Source organism: Aquarana catesbeiana, linkage group LG02 (assembly GCF_042186555.1).
Source record: "Aquarana catesbeiana isolate 2022-GZ linkage group LG02, ASM4218655v1, whole genome shotgun sequence".
In the NCBI taxonomy this organism is placed as follows: domain Eukaryota; kingdom Metazoa; phylum Chordata; class Amphibia; order Anura; family Ranidae; genus Aquarana; species Aquarana catesbeiana.
This window is the reverse complement of record NC_133325.1, coordinates 741,116,456-741,139,025: the sequence shown is the minus strand read 5'-3', so window position 1 is coordinate 741,139,025 and position 22,570 is coordinate 741,116,456. Positions and strand designations below refer to the sequence as shown.

The 22,570-nt window shown below is 43.8% G+C and overlaps 1 protein-coding gene across 1 annotated transcript in view; it reads left to right on the top strand.

Annotated features, from left to right (window-relative positions):
* The window catches only part of MRPL39 (mitochondrial ribosomal protein L39), a 171,805-nt gene extending 164,703 nt beyond the window's left edge, over positions 1 to 7,102 (top strand). Inside the window, exon 10 of the mRNA XM_073617072.1 lies at positions 6,997 to 7,102. Within this exon, the coding sequence (XP_073473173.1) occupies positions 6,997 to 7,038 (42 nt within the window). The 3' untranslated portion in view covers positions 7,039 to 7,102. The remainder of the gene's footprint in view (positions 1 to 6,996) is intronic.
* The last annotated feature ends 15,468 nt before the right edge of the window (positions 7,103 to 22,570 follow it).

The window sequence follows — 22,570 nt, the reverse complement described above, 5'->3', positions numbered from 1 at the left end:
GATTTTCAGCTGCGACATTCAGATGAAATGGTAGGGTCAGAATTTGGTGTAAACAACATGAAAGCATGGATCCATCCTGCCTTGTATCAATGGTTCAGGCTGGTGGTGGTGTAATGGTGTAGGGGATATTTTCTTGGCACACTTTGGGCCCCTTAGTACCAATTGAGCATTGTTTAAACGTCATGGCCTACCTTGGTATTGTTCCTGACCATGTCCATCCCTTTATGACTACAGTGTACTCATCTTCAGATGGCTACTTTCAGCAGGATAATGCACCACTGGTTTCTTGAACATGACAATAAGGTCACTGTACTCCAGTAGCCTCCACAGTCACCAGATCTCAATCCGACAGTGCACCTTTGGGATGTGGTGGAATGGGATATTCGCACCACGGATGGGCAGTCGACAAATCTGCAGCAATTGTGTGATGCTATCATATCAATATGGACCAAAAACATCTTGTTGAATCTATGCCACTAAGAATTAAGGCAGTTCTGAAAGCAAAAGACGGTCCACGAGTGTGAGTGTGAGTGTGTGTGTGTGTGTGTGTATATGTGTATATATATATATATATGTGTGTGTGTGTATGTATATATACACACTATATTACCAAAAGTATTGGAACACCTGCCTTTACATGAACTTTAATGGCATCCCAGTCCTAGTCCGTAGGGTTCAATATTGAGTTGGTCCATCCATTGCAGCTATAACAGCTTCAACTCTTCTGGGAAGGCTGTCCACAAGGTTTAGGAGTGTGTCTTTGTGAATGTTTGACCATTCTTCCAGAAGCGCATTTGTAAGTTCAGGCGCTGATGTGCATGAGAAGGCCTGGCTCGCAGTCTCCGCTCTAATTCATCCCAAAGGTGTTCTATTGGATTAAGGTCAGATCTCTGTACAGGCCAGTCAGGTTTTTCCACCCAAACTCGCTCATCCATGTGTCTATGGACTTTGCTTTGTGCACTGGTCACTGGCCAAACCCAACCCCTGAAAAACAACCCCACACCCTAATCCCTCCCACCAAATGATTTGGACCTGTGCACAAAGCAAGGTCCATAAAGACATGAATGCGGGAGTTTGGGGTGGAGGAACTTGACTGGCCTGCGCAGAGTCCTGACCTCAACCCAATAGAAAACCTTTGGGATGAATTAGAGCGGAGACTGCGAGCCAGGCCTTCTCGTCCACATCAGTGCCTAAACTCACAAATGCACTTCTGGAAAAATGTTCAAAAATTCCTATAGACACACTCCTAAACCTGTTATAGGTGCAAAGAGTGGGCCAACTCAATATTGAACCTTACGGACTAAAACTGGGATGCCATTAAAGTTTATGCATGTAATGGCAGGCGTCCCACTGCTTTTGGTTATATAGTGTATATACAGTGCCTTGAAAAACTATTCATATCCCTTGAAATTTTCCACATACAGTGGGGCTGCAGTTTTGCTCAAAAGTTTAGTTATCCTTTGAGACGTGCTGATATTTAGATCGCCCACTAGACAACAGCCTTCTAGGGATCGAAACAGCCCTGGGAGTTCTAAATGGTCGCACAAAGAAGCCCGTGACAATTAAACTGAAATAGAAAAAAATAAAACAAGCACTTGCGTTCCTCTAGAGGATGTTTTCTCAGCGAGAACCAAATTGGAATGAAAGGAGCAGGACACAGACCATATCACTGACATACTTCTGCTCCATTACTCATCCTTCTCTCTCCTCTCTTTGACCTCATTGGCAGTTACAGGATTTTCCTGCTGACCGAGAATTCTCCCTGCTATAGAACAACCATCAGTGTCACTGCTTCTGTTCTTATTTTCATGCTGTAAAATTTCAATGGGAAGTAGAGTATTTTACAGAGTGGAGGGGTCTGTTTTAAAGGACATTGATTTAAACTTAGCTTGTAAAGGTTCATTTAACCAGTGTCAGTTTCAGCTATTTTTTTTTACAAAGAATTCAGTTTTTTTCTGAGAATTTAAAGCTGAACTCAGGGCAGATGAAAGGTACAGATTAATGTTGCTTGGTATTCCTGGATGCATCATTAAAGTAAAAGGAAAGGCTATAATAATTAGCCTTTAAAACATTGCCTCCCCACTGCTTTTACTGTATACTTTCTGTATGGAGTTTGTAAGAAATCTCAATGGAGACACCTTTTTCTTCTGGGCAATCAAGCGACCGCAGAGCTCTGGCAGTTGTGTCTTTCTGCGCGTCGAGTGGCCATTAACTCTTTCAGGGCCGACAATATTTTAGAATATTTTAGAATCAACTTTGCTGCTTCTCTAAGGATTCAGAAAAATTGACAGGTCTGCAAAGACGTGTACGCTCGCTAGAGCTTTGCAGTCACATGCCCACTGGGAAGAAGATTAAAAAAATTGTTTTCTTTGAGATTTCCTACAAACTGCATACAGGGAGTGTAAGAGCAGTGGGGAGGCAATATTTAAAAAGCAGTGTACGTGGTGGAGGAGCTCATTCATGTAGACTAGAGGGGGTTCATGCCCGGGAAGGGAACAGATATTAATATACGTCGGTTGCTTCTCAACTTAGCCACTTCCCACAGTAACAGAGGCACAATAGTCATTGCTTCGTTGGATGCGGAAAAAGCTTTTGACTCTGTGGAGTGGGAGTATCTATGGGAGGTCCTGAGGAGGTTTGGCTTCGGCCCTAGATTCCTGCAGTGGCTGGGTATGCTATAGAAATCCTCTAGAGCAGGGATTCGTACAAATGACACTTTCTCTGATTTCTTTCTACTCCAGAGAGGGACCAACCAGGGTTGCCCTTTGTCACCTAGCCTATTTGCGTTGGCACTGGAGCCATTGGCAATCTTGGTTTAAGGTTCCTGGTGTATTAAGGGACTCTGGGTTGGCTCTCTGGAGGAGATGATTTCACTCTATGCAGATGACACACTGTTAAACCTACATGATGCAAACTCTTCCTTACAGATGGCCCTTGAGGCATTTGATGAATTTGGATGCTTCTCGGAAGTCCAAATCAACTGGACTAAGTCGGTCCTTTTTCCTATCGACCCTCAGGCCAGGGTATCTGCAATTCAGACACCCCTGCTGTGGGTAGAGGAGTTTAAATACCTGGGTATCAACGTTACACGAGACCTGCAATCCTTCCTTCCACCTTAATTTTCTCCCTATAGTTATACGACTTAAAGAACACTGTTTAAGATGGATACATTCATTCCGACTTAACCTCCTTGGCCACATAAATATACTGAAGATGATTTACCTACCTAAATTTAACTATGTCTTTAGAAAATGTCCAATATGGATTCCCTCCTCCTCCTTTTTTAAAAACCTGGATGGCTGTATTAGCTCCCTTTTGTGGCAGGGATCTCCTCCACGCTTAGCCAAATCAAACATTCAGCTCCCGGTAAACTGGGCTGGCTTGGCACTACCCAACCTGATGGTATATTACTGGGCGGCTATCCTAGTTATAGTTTGATGGTGGTGCAAACAATCTACAGCTAATATTGCTGTTTGGAGGTGCCAATTCTGGGCTACCTTAGGAAACTCAGTAACTTGGGATATAGGGGTCCAAAAGCATATCCCTCCCTCCCTGATCCCACTAAGGTAACCCTACGAGTTTGGGTGGTGGCTAGAAAGCGGTTTCTTAGTCCCAACCAGTGGTCTCCCTTCTGCCGGTTATGGGGAAATCCTTAGCTCCCTCATTTTAAAACGATACTGGATCTGCAACTTTTTGCTCGTTTTAGGATTAAGGTACTGAAAGATATCATGCATGCAGCAGTGCTATTATCATTTCGGGACCTTACCGTCAAATATAAACTCCCTAGCTGCATGATTTTCTGCTTCTATTAGTTGAGCCATGGGGCCAGAGCACAATTTCCCACTTCACCTAGTCTTTAGGCTGACTCTATAGAAGAATTACTAGCACGGGAATCCTTAGACAAACCTCTCTCTTCGTTTATATTCAGCACTTCTCAGGGTGGATTCCCCCAAAATGGAGGTGCTAGGAGAGAAGTGGCGGACAGATATTCCGAGTCTGGACAGGGAAACCTGGGAGGAGTGTTTTGAAGATAGCTCCAAATTAGTGATCTCCTTTAGAGACAAATTATTACAGGCAAAATTTCTGCACAGAATTTATTACACGCCTCAGAGACTGCAGAAGATATATCCACAGCGCTCACAAAATTGCCCTCGGTGCCAGTCCTCTGAGCACTTATTTCCATATGTTTTGGACCTGCCCTAAGTTGGTACAATAATGGACTGCAATTCTGGGTTGCATTAATACTCGCTTACAATTGTCCCTCCTGCTGTCAGCCGAATTAGCCTTATTGGGTATTCACGGCGATGAACAGCGACCTCGATACACCAAGCTCTTGATTTTTTTTTTTTTAATATGCCTAAAAAGAGATACTGGTTAAATGGGCTTCCCCCTCCCCCCTACTTTGAAATCATGGGAATCATCTTTTGATGCAGTACTACCCATGTACAAGCTGACCTATATTAACAGGGTGTGTCCTCGGAAATATGCCCGGGTTTGGCAGCCATGGACAGAACAAGATTGATCTTTTGATTGGCTCTCTGGCTGTCCATTCTTGGTCCAGATATGTTGTAACATGCACTATGCAGACATCCCAACCTGCAAAAACTAATTTCAGGGAGGTGGCGCTCCACGCCCCCCCAAGTGCTATCAGAGGCGCTCGCGGGTGTGCGGGAGCAGAAATGCAGGAGACTCCCGCACTTCACAGGAGACTTGGGATGTCTGTACTATGCTGTCACACCCCCCACCCCCTCTGTAAATCTCAGATCTGGATAGACAGAAATACAATCATTTGGCAGGTAAAATATTGTACTCTGGTAACTGTATATGGTTAATACTTGTAATAATGGTTTTCAGAATATGAATCCCTTTTTTTTTTTATTTCACATGCCTTTATATATTTTCTCCATCTTTATACACAGCCCAAACAGTCTAAAAAAAGTGACAGTAAAAGGGGTTGTGATAAACTGCCATATAATTTTATTAGCACTGGGACATAGGCAGAACACAGGTTCCCTTTAAAGCATGCTTTGGGTCCAATCTATATTTACAGAATGCATATTTTAAAGGAATATTTTGAGTTATATTTTTAATTTTTACTTTGATGTAATTTTAATGGGACCTTTATTGGACCTTTTCAAATGTTTATTCTACCATATTTTTTTGTTGTGATAAAAGTAGAAGTTTGTAGATTAGCCCCTAGAGAGAGAATACGTTAACTACTGCAGTCATTATGCCTTGCTTTTTAACAGCTGTTGAGATCAGATATTAGCCACATAGGGAGTGCATTTCTTTCTGTTTGGTTGTTACGGTTATTTAAATCAAACTGAACTCTTTTATTTGTGTATATATAACAACATCACTGAAAAGACTACCGTATGCTTTCTTTTTGACGACAGTCCTGGCTGTAATTTTATATTTTTAATGTCCAATCCCATATTTATGTATATACTCAATGGCTGCTTTATTAGTTACACCTGCAGGTAAATGCAAAACCAGACAGCTATTGTGACTGCAAATCTAATTCTGTTTATTGAGGTTTTCATTATTACAAACACGGCCCATTTAGGGACAGTACAGAGAGCTGAAGCCACAAAAAGAACAGTTCAAAACAAAAAAAACACAAAATAAAACATGAACAATGGATGTGTGCGGCTCATGCTATACCCAAGATGTAAATACGCATAATACTAGGACCTCCTAAGCCATCCACCCCCCCCCCCCCCCCCCCAACTAATAGACATAAGCGCTAAAGGGGATAGAAAGCATAAGTTCAAGGAGCATCAGAGATCAGAGCGGTGGAATCATTGCCATTTTGACCATACTTTATGGAATTTCTTTGGACATCCTCTGTTAGAGTAGTTGTGCTTATATAGAGGAAGAGTGGTGTAAACCAGTTGCATCCACAAGGCCACCGTGGACAGGGCAGTTTTTTTCTAGTTAACAGTGATAGACTTTACGAGTGTAGAATAGGAGAAGTCCAATACCCTCATAATAAGGCTTACCTGTAGGTACGTTTTATGAGATATTCACTTTTGCATACAGCTGCTGACGTCAGTGGCGCATAGGCTCTGAGTGCCGGCTGAAGGTCCAGCAGACGCTGCCAGACCTTGCTCGGAAGAAGACTCCCGTGCATATGCGTGGGAGTGACGTCAACGCAGCTCCTGCCACTCACAGCGCTGGAGACGAGAACCCGGAAGAAACGCAGAGGGCAAAATGTCAGCTCCTTCGACGTGGACTGGGCTACGATACGGGGGCTTCGATCTAAGGTAAGTATTTCATAATGAGCTAGTATGCAGTGCATACTAGCTCATTATGCCTTTGCTTTACAGGGTTTTTAAAAAATTTTTTTTATAGATGTGCGGGTATACAACCGCTTTAGCTAGCACTTTGGACTCTCCCTTATGTGACTGTTTCTTATAAAGTTGTGTTTTGGGACTTATAGCTTCTAGAGCGCTGGATCTCTTCTCTCTTGCAAGACATATGCACCAGCCTGTCTGAATTGGCATACAAAATGGGCTGCATCAAGTATCAGTATGCATCAAGTATGTAGTGTTTTGCAGTGAACATTATCACGGTTTCAGCCCTTCAATGTTAGGTGAAAGAATAGCTATTCTTTATATTGAGGCTACAAAATGTCAGGTTCTCTTTAATAATATGACACCCGTTCAGTGAGCTAGGTGTTTAGCTGTGGAGGTCTCTAACGTTCAGCAGTGAATTAGACATAATATATGATTTAAAAAAATAAAATATTCTGAGGCTGCTGGAGCAAGAATCATAATATAATTGGGCTGGTGGCAGGGGTGTTCATAAACATGTTTCCATGGATGCCAAATTTTGTTGCATTTCAATAAATATCAGCCCCTTGCGTCCTCGGCAGCCCCGTGCAAATTCCTTGGCAGACAGCTTGATCATATAGTTCATGGCATGAATATATAATTAGCACTTTATCATTTTAGTTGCTAAAGTATGTTTACAATTATATTTTCTTTCCCACAGGTCACAGAGAAGCAGACTACACAGCCCGAGCCTGCTGTATAACTCAGATAACATTTTGTTTTCTCCTCTATTTTTTTTTCTTTTTTTTTTTTTTTTTTACAAAATACATTTTTTTCATTTAGAAAATAAACATTTTTCCACCGTCTTTCAATTTTTATGTGCGCTTAATCAAAGTATAAAAGTTACCCAATTTGTAATTTAAACTCTTACATAGTTCCAAATGCAAATGTTTGTGTGAGCTCCTTAGTGAGAAGTGTAGAAAAAATATAAAAAACCTGTTTTTATTTCTTGAGGGTGAGTACTCCCAATCTCAATTATATAGCCCTCATATATATACCGTGAATTAGATGTTTTACTTGTGTGTTTTATTGAAATATTACAGTTTAATTATACAACTTGTGAAACACTTTCAAGGTTCAAAATCTTTTGCCGTTAAAGTTGTAAAAAAAAAAAAAGTAGGTTGTGTAAGTTTCCAGTCTGCCGGCTTTGAACATTTGGATTCTGCAGTGTATGACCATTGGTAAAATTGCTGTAGCTGTACAGGGTTACTATGTTCAGAAAAAAAAGACAGCCGTGTACTGCACATGGTTAACCAATTTGTTTTTTAAGTTCTTAAATAATGCAGGTTAAAAAAAATAAAATAACATTTTTATAGTGTCCGTTTTAGAGGAAACCTGTATTTTTTCAAGTGGCTGTGCAACAACAAGTATTCTCATGCCGTAGAGCACCACAAGAAGTTGTTGGCTTTATCAGCAGGTCTAGCATCACACGTACCTTCGCAGCTGCTGGCCCGTATGTTTTAATTTGTCTGTGTATACGGTAAGTGGTATGAGTAGCTGATGCAGGTGCTGCTATGGGACTTCCCAGTTACTTTGCTGAGATCTTTAAATCATACTGTTCTGGCCGTCTTCCAATAGCTCGAGCTGCTTTGTGGTCTTGTAGTGAATTATATTTGCCCCAGCAACATCTGTTTGTCAGACCTGAGTTGGCTTTCCTGGCTGACCTCTGATTCTGCTCAGGCACTTACTAAGAATCCCCTCTCTCCTTTTTGTTCTTGCATTGTAGAATATTTGCAGTAAGCATGTGCAATATTAGGCCACATTAAATAGTTTTCTATTTGTACTCTAGTTTTATCCAGCATTTTAATACACTGTTTCCTACTATTTCCCTCTATATTTTAACATTCATTTACAGTTGACAGTTTTCCTTCTGGACTGATCTCTCTCTCTCACACACTAGGAATAATGTTGGCAATATTGATTCTTCATGCAATCATCTATACGATCCAACTATTTTAAAGTCCGATTGAACTTGTTTTTAAATCAATGCATTCCAGGTGCATCAAAACAAAAAGCGTTGATGAGTCATCTGTTAAGGATTATTACTTATTAATATTAATAGGAAAGTTTAAATAATGTCACTGCCAGCCCCTCTCTTTTATCCAGCCATAACACACAGTGCAAGTGTTTTTTTAAAACAATGCCTCTAAATACCCTTTTCTTTTCCATACATCATGGGACACAGATTTAGGCTAATATTCATTACCTACTAGGTTACACATCATCTCTAGGTGAATGGACACTGGTAGACAAAGTCTTAGACAGGAAGTGATTCCCTATATAACCCCTTCCATACAGGAAGCACATCAGTTTTTTACCAGTGTCTGCAAGGTGGATGGGCACGTTTGTTTGATCTCTCTTCTCCAGGTCTCTAGCCCCACAAACGATTTTTAAATGAATCAAGGGATTGACCGATTGGATCCATTTGACACTGGCTCTATATGCTTAGATAAATGGTACCCGAACCTTGCAAAGAAGACACAAGATCCTGCGAGGTTTTGCCTGTAATGCAACCTCCGGGCGCTGGACCCTGCAAAGTGGAATCCTGGACACCACAGTGCTAAGGCATTCCTGCAGGGTGCTGTACAAGTCCAAGGGAGTGGACCCTAAACATGAAAAGGGTACCCAGTCCAGGAGGCAGCTGTGGGACAAATAGCAGGCTCTGAACCAGGCATTTGCAGCGGTTCATTTCTCCTTACCCGAGTCACGTGAGTCACCAGGTGTTGCTTGGCAGGCTAAGGTGCTTAGCAGGATTGTTGCATAGGGGCTTGGTGAGCACTATTAAAGGGTCTCACTTCTGAGATGTGTTAATACTACACCCAGCTACTCCCTTTTTGTGGCTTGTAAATGTCTTAAAAAAAGAGGAGTGGGACTAGCACTGCAGGGAAGGGCACACCTATGTCATCAGTAGGTCCTGATGAACCTAGTCGTATCCCTAGTGTTGTATCCCCCTGAAAGACCAGAGGCTTCAGGGCAATCTGAACTGATGCACCTCTCTGGTATGGTGCCTACAGTCAACGCTGCTTCACCCTTTATCACCAAGGATGAACTGTCCTCAGCCCTATCCGGGTTAGAGCACAGGGTTGCTGGCATGACTGCCTCCATCCCGTAGGGTGGCAAAAAGCGTGACAGATCCCCCTCCCCTGAGCCTCCTAGTTTGGAGCAAGAATGGGTTGAGGATGGGGAAAAGCTCAGAATTCTGTGGAGGGCCTGGCGGATGAGTATGCTTCTGAGCAATCTGGACAAGAAGATCTCCAGTTGTTGGTGTCTGCCTCTCAGTTGCAGAGGCTTTTGATCCAGACTCTTTCCGAGATGGTTCATTCTGCCTTCTTGCAGAGGTTACTTTGCCCGCCTGGTTCTCTTTGGAGTCCCTGAGGCCTCTTCAGGCCACACAGCCTTTCCCCTTACACCCACTGTTGGAACAGGCAGTGTATGCTGATTGGGAATATCCTGACAGGATTTTTGTTCCTCCTAAGAGGTTTTCCCTGTTATGTCCCATGGATGAAAAGTTCATTAAGAAGTGGAGCATGCCAGCCGTAGATGCAGCAGTCTCTTCCTTAAACGAGAACTTAACTTGTCCAGTGGATAATGCACAGGGCCTAAAATACCCTGTTGATAAGAAACTAGAGTCATTATTAAAGGCTTCCTTTTCTTTGGCCAGTTCAGTTATTCAGTCAGCTGTTGCAGCAATTGGTGTCTGCCAGTCCGTAAATGATCAGGTCATACAGCCTGACAGGCCTAACCAGGAGGATGATCTTGCTAAAAATAAGACAGATATTCCTTGAGCGCTGTGTTTTGATGTCTTAAAGCAGTCATCTCCAAACTACGGCCCTGGGGCCTGATGTGGCCCTTTGCTTCCTTTACTTGAGGCATTATGCCTGCCACTGACACCAACGATGGGGCATAATTCCTGACACTGACATCAATAACATAGCACAATTCCTTCCACTGACACCAACTCTTCTTCTAATACTGAAGATCGGGCATTGTTTACTCCCACTGGGCACAGTCCGCCCCCCTAAACTCTGAATGACAGTAAACTGGCCCTTTCTTTAGAGAGTTTGGATGCCCCTGCCTTAAAGGATTCAATACAGCAGGTTTCTCGTTTGGCTCTCTTGTCTGTACATTTGCGCAGACTTTTGTGGCTTAAGAACTGGTCAGCCGAGCTTCCTTGTAAGAAGTTTTTGGCTGGTTTCCCCTTTCATGGGGAACGTTTGATGATTTGGACAAGTATATCCAAAAGATTTCCCAGAGGTAAGAGTTCTCTACTTCCGGTGAAGAGAAGCACCAGGCGTCCCCCTCTAAAACCTCAGGGACTGCTTCCTCGGGTCTCTCAGGACGAGTGGGTCACCTCGACTATATCCTGCGGTTACTAGTTGACGTTAAGAGGGGTTCCCCCTCAGAGGTTTCTAAAATCCAGCATTCCCTCGGATCCTCCAAAAAACTTACTGTTTCAGGCACTACATCATTTTGTGCATCAAGGAGTGATTGTACAGGTTCCTGTATCAGAAAGAGGCGCAGGGTTTTATCCTAACCTGTTCACCTGTACGATTCAAAAACCAAACAGGGACACAAGGCCAATTTTGGATCTAAGATCCCTGAACCAGTATCTACTAATCAGTGTTAATTTAGTCTACTAAAATGACTAAAACATTTTAGTCGACTAAATGAATACTATTTTAGTCGACTAAAATACGACTAAAACAATTGAGATGACTAAAATATGACTAAAGCTAAAAGCCATTTTAGTCAAGACTAAAATGAGACTAAAACTAAAATGCCATTTTAGTCAAAAGACTATGACTAAAACTAAATTGCAATTACTGAAATGTACTGGAGATTTTAGTTGACTAAAACGTAGGACATTTTAGTCGACTAAAATGTACTGGAGATTTAGTCGACTAAATACTACTAAAACAATTGCAAAAGACTAAAATGGGACTAAAACTAAAATGCCATCTTAGTCCTAAGACTAAAATTAACACTGCTACTAATCTAGTCCTTTTGTATGGGTCTGTCCACTCAGCTGTAGCCTCGCTCCAGATGGGAGACTTTCTAGCCTCCATCGATATAAAGGACACGTATTTACACCAGACAACCCTCTATTCGGCTCTGTATGAGTCTTCTAGGAAGGATGGTATCCTTCGAGGCAGTTCCTTATGCCCAGTTCCATTCCAGGCCTATACAACAAGACATCTTGTTGGCTTGGAACAGAAGAGGACAAGCCCTGGATTATCCAATGTTCTTATCTCCTCACACTTAAGCCTAAACTGGTGGTTGCAGGATCAGAACCTGCGAAAGGGAAAATCCTTCCTCCCAGTAACTTGGAGAGTACTGACTACAGATGCCAGTCTCTCAGGCTGGGGAGTGACCCTAGAGGGGCTCACAGCTCAGGGGAAATGGTCAAGGACAGAACTGATCCTGCCCATCAACATCCTGGAGTTATTGGCAGTACGTCTGGCCCTACGGCCCTGGACGGTGTAGCTTCAGGACTGCCCTCTCTATCAGGGTTCAGTCCAGCAATGCCACTGCAGTGGCCTATATAAACCACCAAGGCGGTACCAGGAGTTGTTCAGCTCTGAAGGAGGTGAACCACATACTAGCCTGGGCAGAGGGACATGCCCAACTTTTTGCAATAATACATTTTTTCACTCACTTGTGTAGCAGACAGAGGGTGTAACACACTAAAACTTGTTCAAAGCCATTTTTGACATCACAGATGGTCTAACACATCAACGTTTGGGTTACAAAACTATCTTTTAATACTAGGTAGAATCAAAATACCTCCTACACACTCCCCAGCTTTCTTGAATCTGTAAAAGACAGAGGCTGTAGCACAATATCCCATTTTCACTGATTAAAGTTTTTTTCGCTTTTAATATTGATTTTCTGTTTGGAATTTTGGTGTTGGGCTAAGTCTCCAACAAGTCTTCACCACCACTTGGCTACAATTTTTATTACATTTTTTATCAAAGAGGAATAGCCAGGCCCGGATTTACTCCCTTTGCCGCCCCAAGGCCGGGCCCTTCAATGCCGCCCCCCCCCCCCCACACACACACCACCAGAAAGAGCCCCCAGACATGATACGGTCAAAGACTGCAGACATGATACAAGAGATGGTCAGAGACTGCAATCATAGTACAGGAGATGGTCAGAGATTGCAGACATGATACAGGAGACGGTCAGAGACTGCAGTTCCTATGGACATTAGTAGATAATGGCCGATAGGCCCTCTCACCTGACCCAGCGATACAGTAACGGTTCCCTCTGATCAGGAGTCAGCTCACTCTGAATTGCCCGTGGCGAGTCTGTTGGGTAGCACCCAGATCTGTATTCCTGCAATGACTCCATTCCTTTCTCCGCCAGGGATGGCGCCAGGCTGTGTGGCTTTCCCTCTGGTGGCGCAGGGCAGCGGGGTTCTCTCTCTGATGGTGTTCCCTCAGCACTGCCCTCTCCCTCTGGAGTCCTGGGTGTACTTTCCTGGGTGTAGACCTCCCCAGGACAAACCACCCCCCTCCATTAGTACAGACCCCCCCCAGGACAAACCCCCATCCATTAGTACAGACCCCCACCAGGACAAACCCCCCTCCCTTCATTAGTACAGATCCCCCCAGGACAAACCCCCCTCCCTTAGTACAGACCCCCCCTAGGACAAACCCCCCTCCCTTCATTAGTACAGACCCCTCCCTTCATTAGTACAGATCCCCCCAGGACAAACCCCCCTCCCTTCATTAGTACAGACCCCCCCAGGACAACCCCCCCTCCCTTTATTAGTACAGACCCCCCCCAGGACAAACCCCCCTCCCTTCATTAGTACAGACCCCCCAGGACAAACGCCCCTCCATTAGTACAAACCCCCCAGGACAACCCCCCTCCATTAGTACATACCCCCCAGGACAACCCCCCCTCCATTAGTACATACCCCCCCAGGACAACCCCCCTCCATTAGTACAACCCCCCCAGGTCAACCCCCCCTCCATTAGTACAAACCCCCCCCCAGGACAACCCCCTCTCCATTAGTACAAACCCCCCCAGGTCAACCCCCACCCCCTCCATTAGCACAGACCCCCCCAGGACAAACCCCCCTCCCTTCATTAGTACAGACCCCCCCAAGACAAACCCCCCTCCCTTCATTAGTACAGACCCCCCAGGACAAACGCCCCTCCATTAGTACAAACCCCCCAGGACAACCCCCCTCCATTAGTACATACCCCCCAGGACAACCCCCCTCCATTAGTACAAACCCCCCCCCAGGTCAACCCCCCTCCATTAGTACAAACCCCCCTCAGGACAACCCCCTCTCCATTAGTACAAACCCCCCCCAGGTCAACCCCCACCCCCTCCATTAGCACAGACCCCCCCAGGACAAACCACCCCTCCCTTCATTAGTACAGACCCCCCCAGGACAAACCCCCCCTCCATTAGTACAGACCCCCAGGACAACCCCCCCCCTTCATTAGTACAACCCCCCCAGACAAACCCCCCCTTCACTGGTACATATCCCCAGGACAACCCCCCTTCACTAGTACAGAGCCCCAGGACAACCCCCCTTCACTAGTACAGAGCCCCAGGACAACCCCCCTTCACTAGTACAGAGCCCCAGGACAACCCCCCCCCTTCACTAGTACAGAGCCCCAGGACAACCCCCCCTCCCAGGACAACTCCCCCTCCATAAGTGAACAGATGGAACAGATGGAGACAGGTTTGGGCGGGAGTGAGAGACACAAGAGAACACGCGCCCCCCCGCCCCCCGCACAGAGACCAGCCGCTCCGATCTCCGGCGGCTGCTCTCCTTCTCTGACAGGAGGAGGGAGGGGGGACAGGCTGAAGCCTCAAAAAAAAACAGCAGCGGCGGCGGTGGGAGCGGAGGGAGCCGCGTCTGGACACAGAGAGTAGGAGGAGGGAGAGGAGCACTCTAGCGCTTCAGCGCCCCCACCTCTCTGGTGCCCGGGTGCGCTGCATGCTGCTAGGTTAGTGTGGGGGCGGCCGAGAAGTCATTGCAGGAGCGGCGCCGGGCCGCCCCTGTACCACTGCCGCCCCGAGGCCTGGCCTCGGTGGCCTTGTGGGAAATCCGGCCCTGGGAATAGCGCCACATCTACACTTTTTAAATTAATTTTCTTGCTCCACTTAGGTGGTAGTAATATGTAGAGGCAGCAATTTTTTTCTTCTTTATTGTATATTTTAATTACCAGGGCACTCTCCTGTTTATTTTCATCATCATCTTCTATTTGGAATCTGCTTGTAGATACCGTGGCGCAGTATCACATATCACTTCTTCAGTGCATATGTTCACAAAATGTTATCAAGCGGATGTTCGAGCAGGCGAGGATTCGGCTTTCGGCTGCAGTGTACTGCGTGCTGCTGTATAAGGTCTGATGGCTATTGTTTGGCGGGGTCTCTCCCTCCCCTTAAGGCTATTGCTTTTTGAGATCCCAGTAGGTAATGAATATTAGCCTAACTCTGTGTCCCATGATGTATGAAAAAGAAAATAGATTTTTTTTGTCATACTTGCCTGTAAAATCCTTTTCTTTGAGTACATCATGAGACACAGAGATCCCTCCCCTCTTTCTTGAGGATTCAGTGCTTGGTACAAAACTGATGTATTTTCTGTATGGAAGGGGTTATATAGGGGATTACTTCCTGTCTAAGACTTTGTCTACCAGTGTCCATTCACCTAGAGATGGTGTATAACCCAGTAGGTAATGAATATTAACCTCTTTGTCACATTATGTACTTTTACATTTTACAGGTAAGTATGACGAAAAAATCCTATTTTTCACAGATCTTCAGGTCACGTGACTCTCCTCTGATCCAGGGCTACAGTGGGAGGGGCAGACCAGCACGGTGGTCACGTGACCTCCCCGACTTAAGTCAGAGGGAGATCTCGGCCCCCCCCACTGTAGTCCTGGATCAGAGGTGGAGAGCGGCCGGGAGTCACGTGACCAGCCTGAAGATATCTGAAAAAAAAGGTATTTAGAGGTATTGTTTTAAAAATAAACTTACACTGTGTGTTATGGCTACATATAAGAGAGGGGCTGGCAGTGAATTACTTCTTTTAAGGTTACAACCACTTTAATTTTTTGAACATTTTTGAATAGGCAAATCGTACATCTTGACTCAAATAGTGCCTACAGGTAAAGGTGGTAAAGGACATTTTAGATTAGGGGACAATGATTAGAACCTCCTAAGGGAGTATGCAGAGGTAGAACCTGCCTTGATTAAATCTCAGATATGATGGGTTTAGCGTTCTCTTTGCTAGCTATTGACTTGTGTATTGCCATCATGGGTATGAAAGGGGGCCTAAGGCTAGCCATTCATTATAGAAATTTATATGTACAATTTTCCTGTAGATTTACCATAATACCATATATGAGGTCAAACCTAAACACTTTCGGTTTGTATGCAATCAGGCAGGCCCCTGCACTACGTAGTTGAAGTTAAATCTAAAGGAAATTTATATAATGTATGGCCAGCTTAAGAGTTGGCGGTTTGATGCTAAAAGAAGTTTCCAAGAATCCCAACATTTCATTGCATGGTGTTCAGGTAATCCTTGCAACAGTTGGGGTTGCATGCATCTACAATTAGAAATGGATTGCACTAATTTAACCTGCAGGAGGAGTGTTAGGGAAAAAAAGCCTTTTCTTTCCAAAAAGAACATTAGAACAAGACTACAGTTTGCCATTAACCACTTCAGCCACAGGAGATTTTACCCCCTTCCTGACCAGAGCACTCTTTACAATTTGGCACTGCGTCACTTTAACTGACAAATGCGCGGTCATGCAATGCTGTACCCAAACTAAATTTGCGTCTTTTTTTTTTCCACAAAAAGAGATTTCTTTTTGTGGTATTTGTTCACCTCTGCTGTTTTTAATTTTTGCGCTATAAACAGAAAAAGAGCGGCAATTTAAAAAAACATTTTTTTTTTTTTACTATAATAAATATCCCCAATTAAAAAAAAAAAAAAAATGTCTTCATCAGTTTAGGCCAATATATATTCTTGGTAAAAAAATCGCAATAAGCGTATATTGATTGGTTTGCACAAAAGTTATAGCGTCTACAAACTATGGTACCCGATGCGCGATCGCATGCACGAGAGCCAGCACGGGGATTTGTGTGTGTAAACACACAAATCCCTGTTCTGTCAGGGGAGAGGAGACATATTGTTTGTTCCTACCAAAGGTTTATGGCATTTTTTTGACGTTTTTATTATTTATTTATTTATTTTTTACTAGTAATGGCGGTGATCTGTGATTTTTAGCGGTACTGTGATATTGCGACAGACAGATCGGACACTTTTGACACATTTTTGGGACCATTGACATTTATACAGCGATCAGTGCTATAAATATGCACTAATTACTGTGTAAATGTCACTGGTAGGCAAGGGGTTAACACTAGGGGGCAATCAAGGGGTAAATGTGTGTTCCCTCAGTGTGTTCTAACTGTATGGGGATAGGGCTGACTGGGGGGGAGACATATCATTGTTCCTACTTGGTAGGAACAAACAATATGTCTCCTCTCCCCTGACAGAACAGGGATTTGTGTGTTTACACACACAAATCCCCGTGCTGGCTCTCGTGCATGCGATCGCGCATCGGGTACCCCGCCGTGCAGAGGCCCGCGCACACCCTCTGGCGACTTCTAAATGGAAAGCCGTACACGGACAGAGTTTTGCCCAAGAGAGCCATTGTGCGGCAGTATATCTGCGTGAGCCGGTCCGGAACCGGTTAAACATATAGACCAGGCCTTCTGGAACAATTTACTGTAAGTGATTCTAAAGCCTAAACATTTTTTACCTTAATTCATTCCTTGCATTAAGGTAAAATATGTTCAGGCATTGGCATCCCCCCTTTTTCCTACTAAGCCCTTATTCAATGCAGCGCTGTGCATATCTGCAGCTCTTCTGTCCCCTCACTTCCTGGTCTCACTGGTTTTGCTAAATGAGACCAGAAGGCATTGGCTCCCACTGCTGTTAAAGCCAGTGACAAGGCAGAAGAGAGTGGGGCCGATGCTCAGGAGTGTGCTCACACAAGTGCTCCCATAGAAAGCAGCTTTCCATGGAGGTACGCTCTGTAGGGGAGGAGCCAGAAGCACCTGCAGGGGACCTGAGAAGAGGAGGTTCAAGACCACTCTGTGCAATTCCACTGCACAGAGCAGGTAAGTATCAAACACTTTGTTATTTAAAAAAAAAAAAAAAAAAAAAAGAATAACTTTACAACCACTTGAAGACTGACCAATCAAAGTTAGAGTTTGGTCACATTAGCAGTAGACATGTTTGCCGCAAACTGAAGACAGCATTTTAGGCGAAGAACCTCATGATAGCTGTGAAGCATGGTGGTAGAAATGTTTTGGTTTGGGGTTGTTTTGCTGCTTTAGGTCCGGGGCAGTTTGTAGGCATCTAGTCATACATTCTGCATTATGTTAAATTGTACTTGATAAGAATGTGAGGCCATTTGTCCAATAGTTGAAGTGGAACTGAGTCTTTTAACATGATAAAGATCTGAAGCACCTAGCAAATCCACTAAACACACAGAGCAGCCTGGCGGCTTTCCTCTATCTGCTGTTGCGGTGCATTTGCAGTCCTTTCAAAACAAATCCACCCTATCTCTTGTTTGACAGCAGCAGGTTATCTGGGGGTTACAACATTTTGCCAATTACAGTTGCATGTGTGCATAAAGAGAGCACTATACTTACACTTTGGCCATAATAATAATGGTAATACCAGTAGTGTCACATTTAGTCATTGAGCTGTGTATGATGTATTATTATACTTTCCAAAAACACACATCTCTATAAAGGTGATCTGTAACCGATAAATGTTTTAGCATACTGGGAAATATATGGAACATAAATCGTCTCAATTCTCACAAAGCTTTAAGACCCCTTTCACACTGGGGCACTTTTCAGGAGCTACAGCGCTAAAATTAACACCTGCAAAGCGCCCTGAAAGAGCCGCTCCTGTCTCTCCAATGTGAAAGCCCTTGGGCTTTCACACTGGAACGGTGCGCTGGCAGGACGCTAAAAAAAGTCCTGCTATCAGCATCTTTGGAGCGGTGTGTATACCGCTCCTCCACCGCTCCTGCCCATTGAAATCAATGGGCAAGCGCCTCTATACCACCGACAAATCGCTGCTGCAGCAGCGCTTTGTGGGTGGTTTTAACCCTTTCTCGGCTGCTAGCGGGGGGTAAAAGCACCCCGCTAACGGCCAAATAGGGCGAAAATGACGGTAAAGCGCCACTAAAAATAGCGGCGCTTTACAGCCGACGCACCCACCGCCCCAGTGTGAAAGGGGCCTAACAGTAAGAAAAGCAGTGTGTGGTAGATTCATCAGCCTGGACACCCTTTGTATCATTCTGGAGATGACTCTCCTCCAGGAGTCCCAGCTAGTGTTGCCAACCTACCCGTTTGAAACTTACTGACATGACACCTAAAATTTACTGGCACAGCCAAATTTTTTTACTGTCATTTCCAAAAGTTACAAAATGTCAGTATTTAGGCTACAAACAAGTACAATATGCACTTAGCAATGTGATTTAAGCTAGATATTGAGGCAAAAAAAACATATTTCTTATTCTATATATAATAAATAAGTAACTCGGGGACAGCACTCAGGAGAGCAAGAAATTAGAATGGGCAGATACACACACACACACACACACACACGAAACTGACTCGCACAGTGACACTGACAGCAGTGTGCAGCAACACAGATCACAGACACGACACATCACCTCCTCAGTCACAGTGACAGTCTGTCTCCACGCCAGGTAGTCCCTTCAGTCCACTCTAGTCCAAACAGCACTGACATTCCTGCTCCCGGCTTGCCTTGCTCCCGTCCCACGGGCCTCCGGTCACTCTGCTTGCCTCCTTTGCACCATGACTTTGGGCAGCACGCTTAGGCACCGCCTCCGACAGACCTCCCCCCCCCGCCTAAGCCACCTGGACACACTTTAGCAGACACTCGGATGGTCTTAGCTGGCTCTAGTCCGGAACTGTGCATGTGCACCCATATTTTCAACTGGCAACTTTTTCCTGTTACTGGCCGGAGAAAAGTGCCCATTTTTTACTCCCCGCCACTAAAAATATCGACAGTTGGCAACACTGGACCCAGCACTGAGGCCTTACACACCTACACTTCTTCACCGACTGCTACTGCAAAATCAGCTGTGACTGTCACTGCATCCACATACCTCTCCACCAACAGGCACTGCACCAGTGAATAGGCAAAGATTAGACCCTCTGGAACAACGTGCCATGGACTGACATATCAAAGCTAAAGTTGTTTGGCCACAGTAACAATAGATATGTTTGGTGCAAACTGAAGACAAGAGAAGAACATATCAACTGTGATGCTTAGTGGTGGAAATGCAATGCTCTTGTAGTCTTCAAGTCAGCAATAAATTCTGCATTGTATGAAAGTGTGCTCGATAAGCATGTGAGGTCTTACGTTTAAAACTGAAGTTGAACTGGAAATGAATTTTTTATCATGATAATTATCTGATAATCGTTTCACTTATTTTTCTGTTCACTCATTGTTGAATTGGGACAGTACAGTAATATCTATTTTTTCAAAGATATAAGAACCTGCCATTGTAGCTGCTTTCATTTATTTATACGAAAGTCTTTTTTATTTCAGCATTTGAGGCCTCGTTATAATTTTACCCAGAGCCCCATTTTATCTAATTAAAGCAAGTTATCAGGTCTTAGATTGGCCTCAGTAAAGAATTTGATTCACCTTTATACCACATGAGCTCTTTGTATATATTTCTTGGCAATCGTCGGGTTCCTGCTGCCATCTGTTGCAGAGATATAACTAACACCTCGTATCTATAATTCTTTTATAAATACTTAGCATGCAACAAAGAGCATAACTATTATATTATTCTAATTATTTTTTAAATGATAATATACATTGTATAATATATAATAATATTAAATGATATACTGTATATTACAACTATCATAATTATTACATATTAGATTATTATTAAAGAATAATCCATCAACTTCCGGTATCCCTGCTCTTTATTCACTGACCTGCACTATGCAGTAGAAATTGAGATATGGCTATGCTCAGGTTCTGGATAGCAAAACGGGCAGATTCAACAGACTACTCTGTCTTTTTTCTCTGGCATAATTTTTTTATGTTTCCTTGGCTTCCATATATATAACCCATGAGATGCTAAAGATGTGTAAACACATGTTAACCCTTACATATTCATAGCAAGCCTTTGCTTAGATAACAAGGTTTCCTAGCTGCAATCTTAGTATTGCAATTACATTTTTTTTAATATACACACACCATTATAAAATAAATGTATTCAAAGATGCAGCAAATACAGCTTAAACATTTTATTAAGGGTCAGAGCTGATGGTTACATACCCTAAACTCACAGTTGATCCAGAGGAAGAGGAAAATCCCTAATGAAGTGTGGTCCAATTTGCTCCAATAGGGAAAACATTTCTTTTTGACCCAATAAGGTGATCGGAAACTCCCTGGATTTACCATAATATACTACATAAAATTGATGGTCATGGCATTGTTGTCTTCTTGGCTCCTATGTGGCTTTCCAACTTCACTCATGAAGAAGAATGTATCGAAGTACATCAAGTCTTCTGCTCCTATCGAAGGTTTCAGGGCTTCAGACCCTGTCATACAGTCACAGTGAAATCATGGGGATCTATCACTGGGTGGTAGAAAAATTTGATTAGCTTTATTTCTGAATAAGTAAAAGTCTTGGAATGCAATATTACCCCATGACTACCCCATGACTATGAGATAAATGACAGTTTAACCTTGTCATATGACGTCCACCTGCTATAGTCCGGGACTTTCGCCGCTCCGCGTGGACGCCATATGACTTCCTCCTGAAACAAGCCTCGCTTCAGGATTGATCTCTCACCGACTGTGTTCATCGGACACTGCTGATGACAGATCAGTGTACCGGCCTGCTGTCAGTACCATGTGATCATTGTGACCAATCACAGCAGATCACATGACAATTGAAAACAATGGATGGCTTCCTTTCATGCCATCCATTGTGTAAAATTGTGTTGCTAATTGTGAATGATTACAGTGATCACATGGTACACACAGGGCCAATCACAGATAATCGGAACAATACTCACTGAATGAATCAGTTTCATTCAGTAAAAATGGTTCCTCATACCAATGAATTTCATGGCGGCAACCAGGTGAGGAGTACAAAGACAAGTGTGTCTTGCCTCCAGTCAAGCATGGTGGTGGGAGTGTTATGGTCTGGGGCTGCATGAGTGCTGGTGGTGGGAGTGTCATGGTCTGGGGCTGCATGAGTGCTGCTGGCACTGGGGAGCTACAGTTCATTGAGGGAACCATGAATGTCAACATGTACTGTGACATACTGAAGCAGAGTATGGTCCCCTCCCTTCGGAGACTGGGCCACAGGGCAGTATTCCAACATATCAACCCCAAACACTCCTCCAAGATGACCACTGCCTTGCTAAAGAAGCTGAGGGTAAAGGTGATGGACTGGCCAAGCATGTCTCCAGACCTAAACCTTATTGAGCATCTGTGGGGCATCCTCAAATAGAAGGTGGAGGAGCGCAAGATCTCTAACATCCACCAGCTCCGTGATGTCATCTTGGAGGAGTAGAAGAGGACTCCAGTGCCAACCTGTGAAGCTCTGGTGAACTCCATGTCCAAGAGGGTTAATGCAGTGCTGGAAAATAATGGTGGCCACACAAAATATTGATTTGGGCCCAATTGGGACATTTTCACTTAGGGGAGTACCCTTGTTGCCAGCAGTTTAGACATTAATGGCTGTATGTTGAGTTATTTTGAGAGGACAGCAAATTCTCACCACTTTACATTGTAGCAAAGTATAATTTCTTCAGTGTTGTCGCATGAAAAGATGTAATAAAATATTTACAAAAATGTGAGGGGTGTACTCGCTTTTGTGAGATACTGTAATCCTGAAAAAATACAGAAAAAAAGATATTTCATACAGACATCATTAATACTCTTGAGTCCTCCCTCCACACATATGATTGTCCTGTATCCTTTACTACGAAATTCAGTTGATTGCAATGCCTCGAGGTGGCAATCAAACACCTTTAGTATAATAAATGTGCCACATCCTACATAATCTGAAAATATTGAAATTGGGAATAATGGACTTTGTAGGCACGTATAAAAATAACAAATTTTTAATAGTTCACATAAAATACATACATATACAACACATGATTTATAAAAA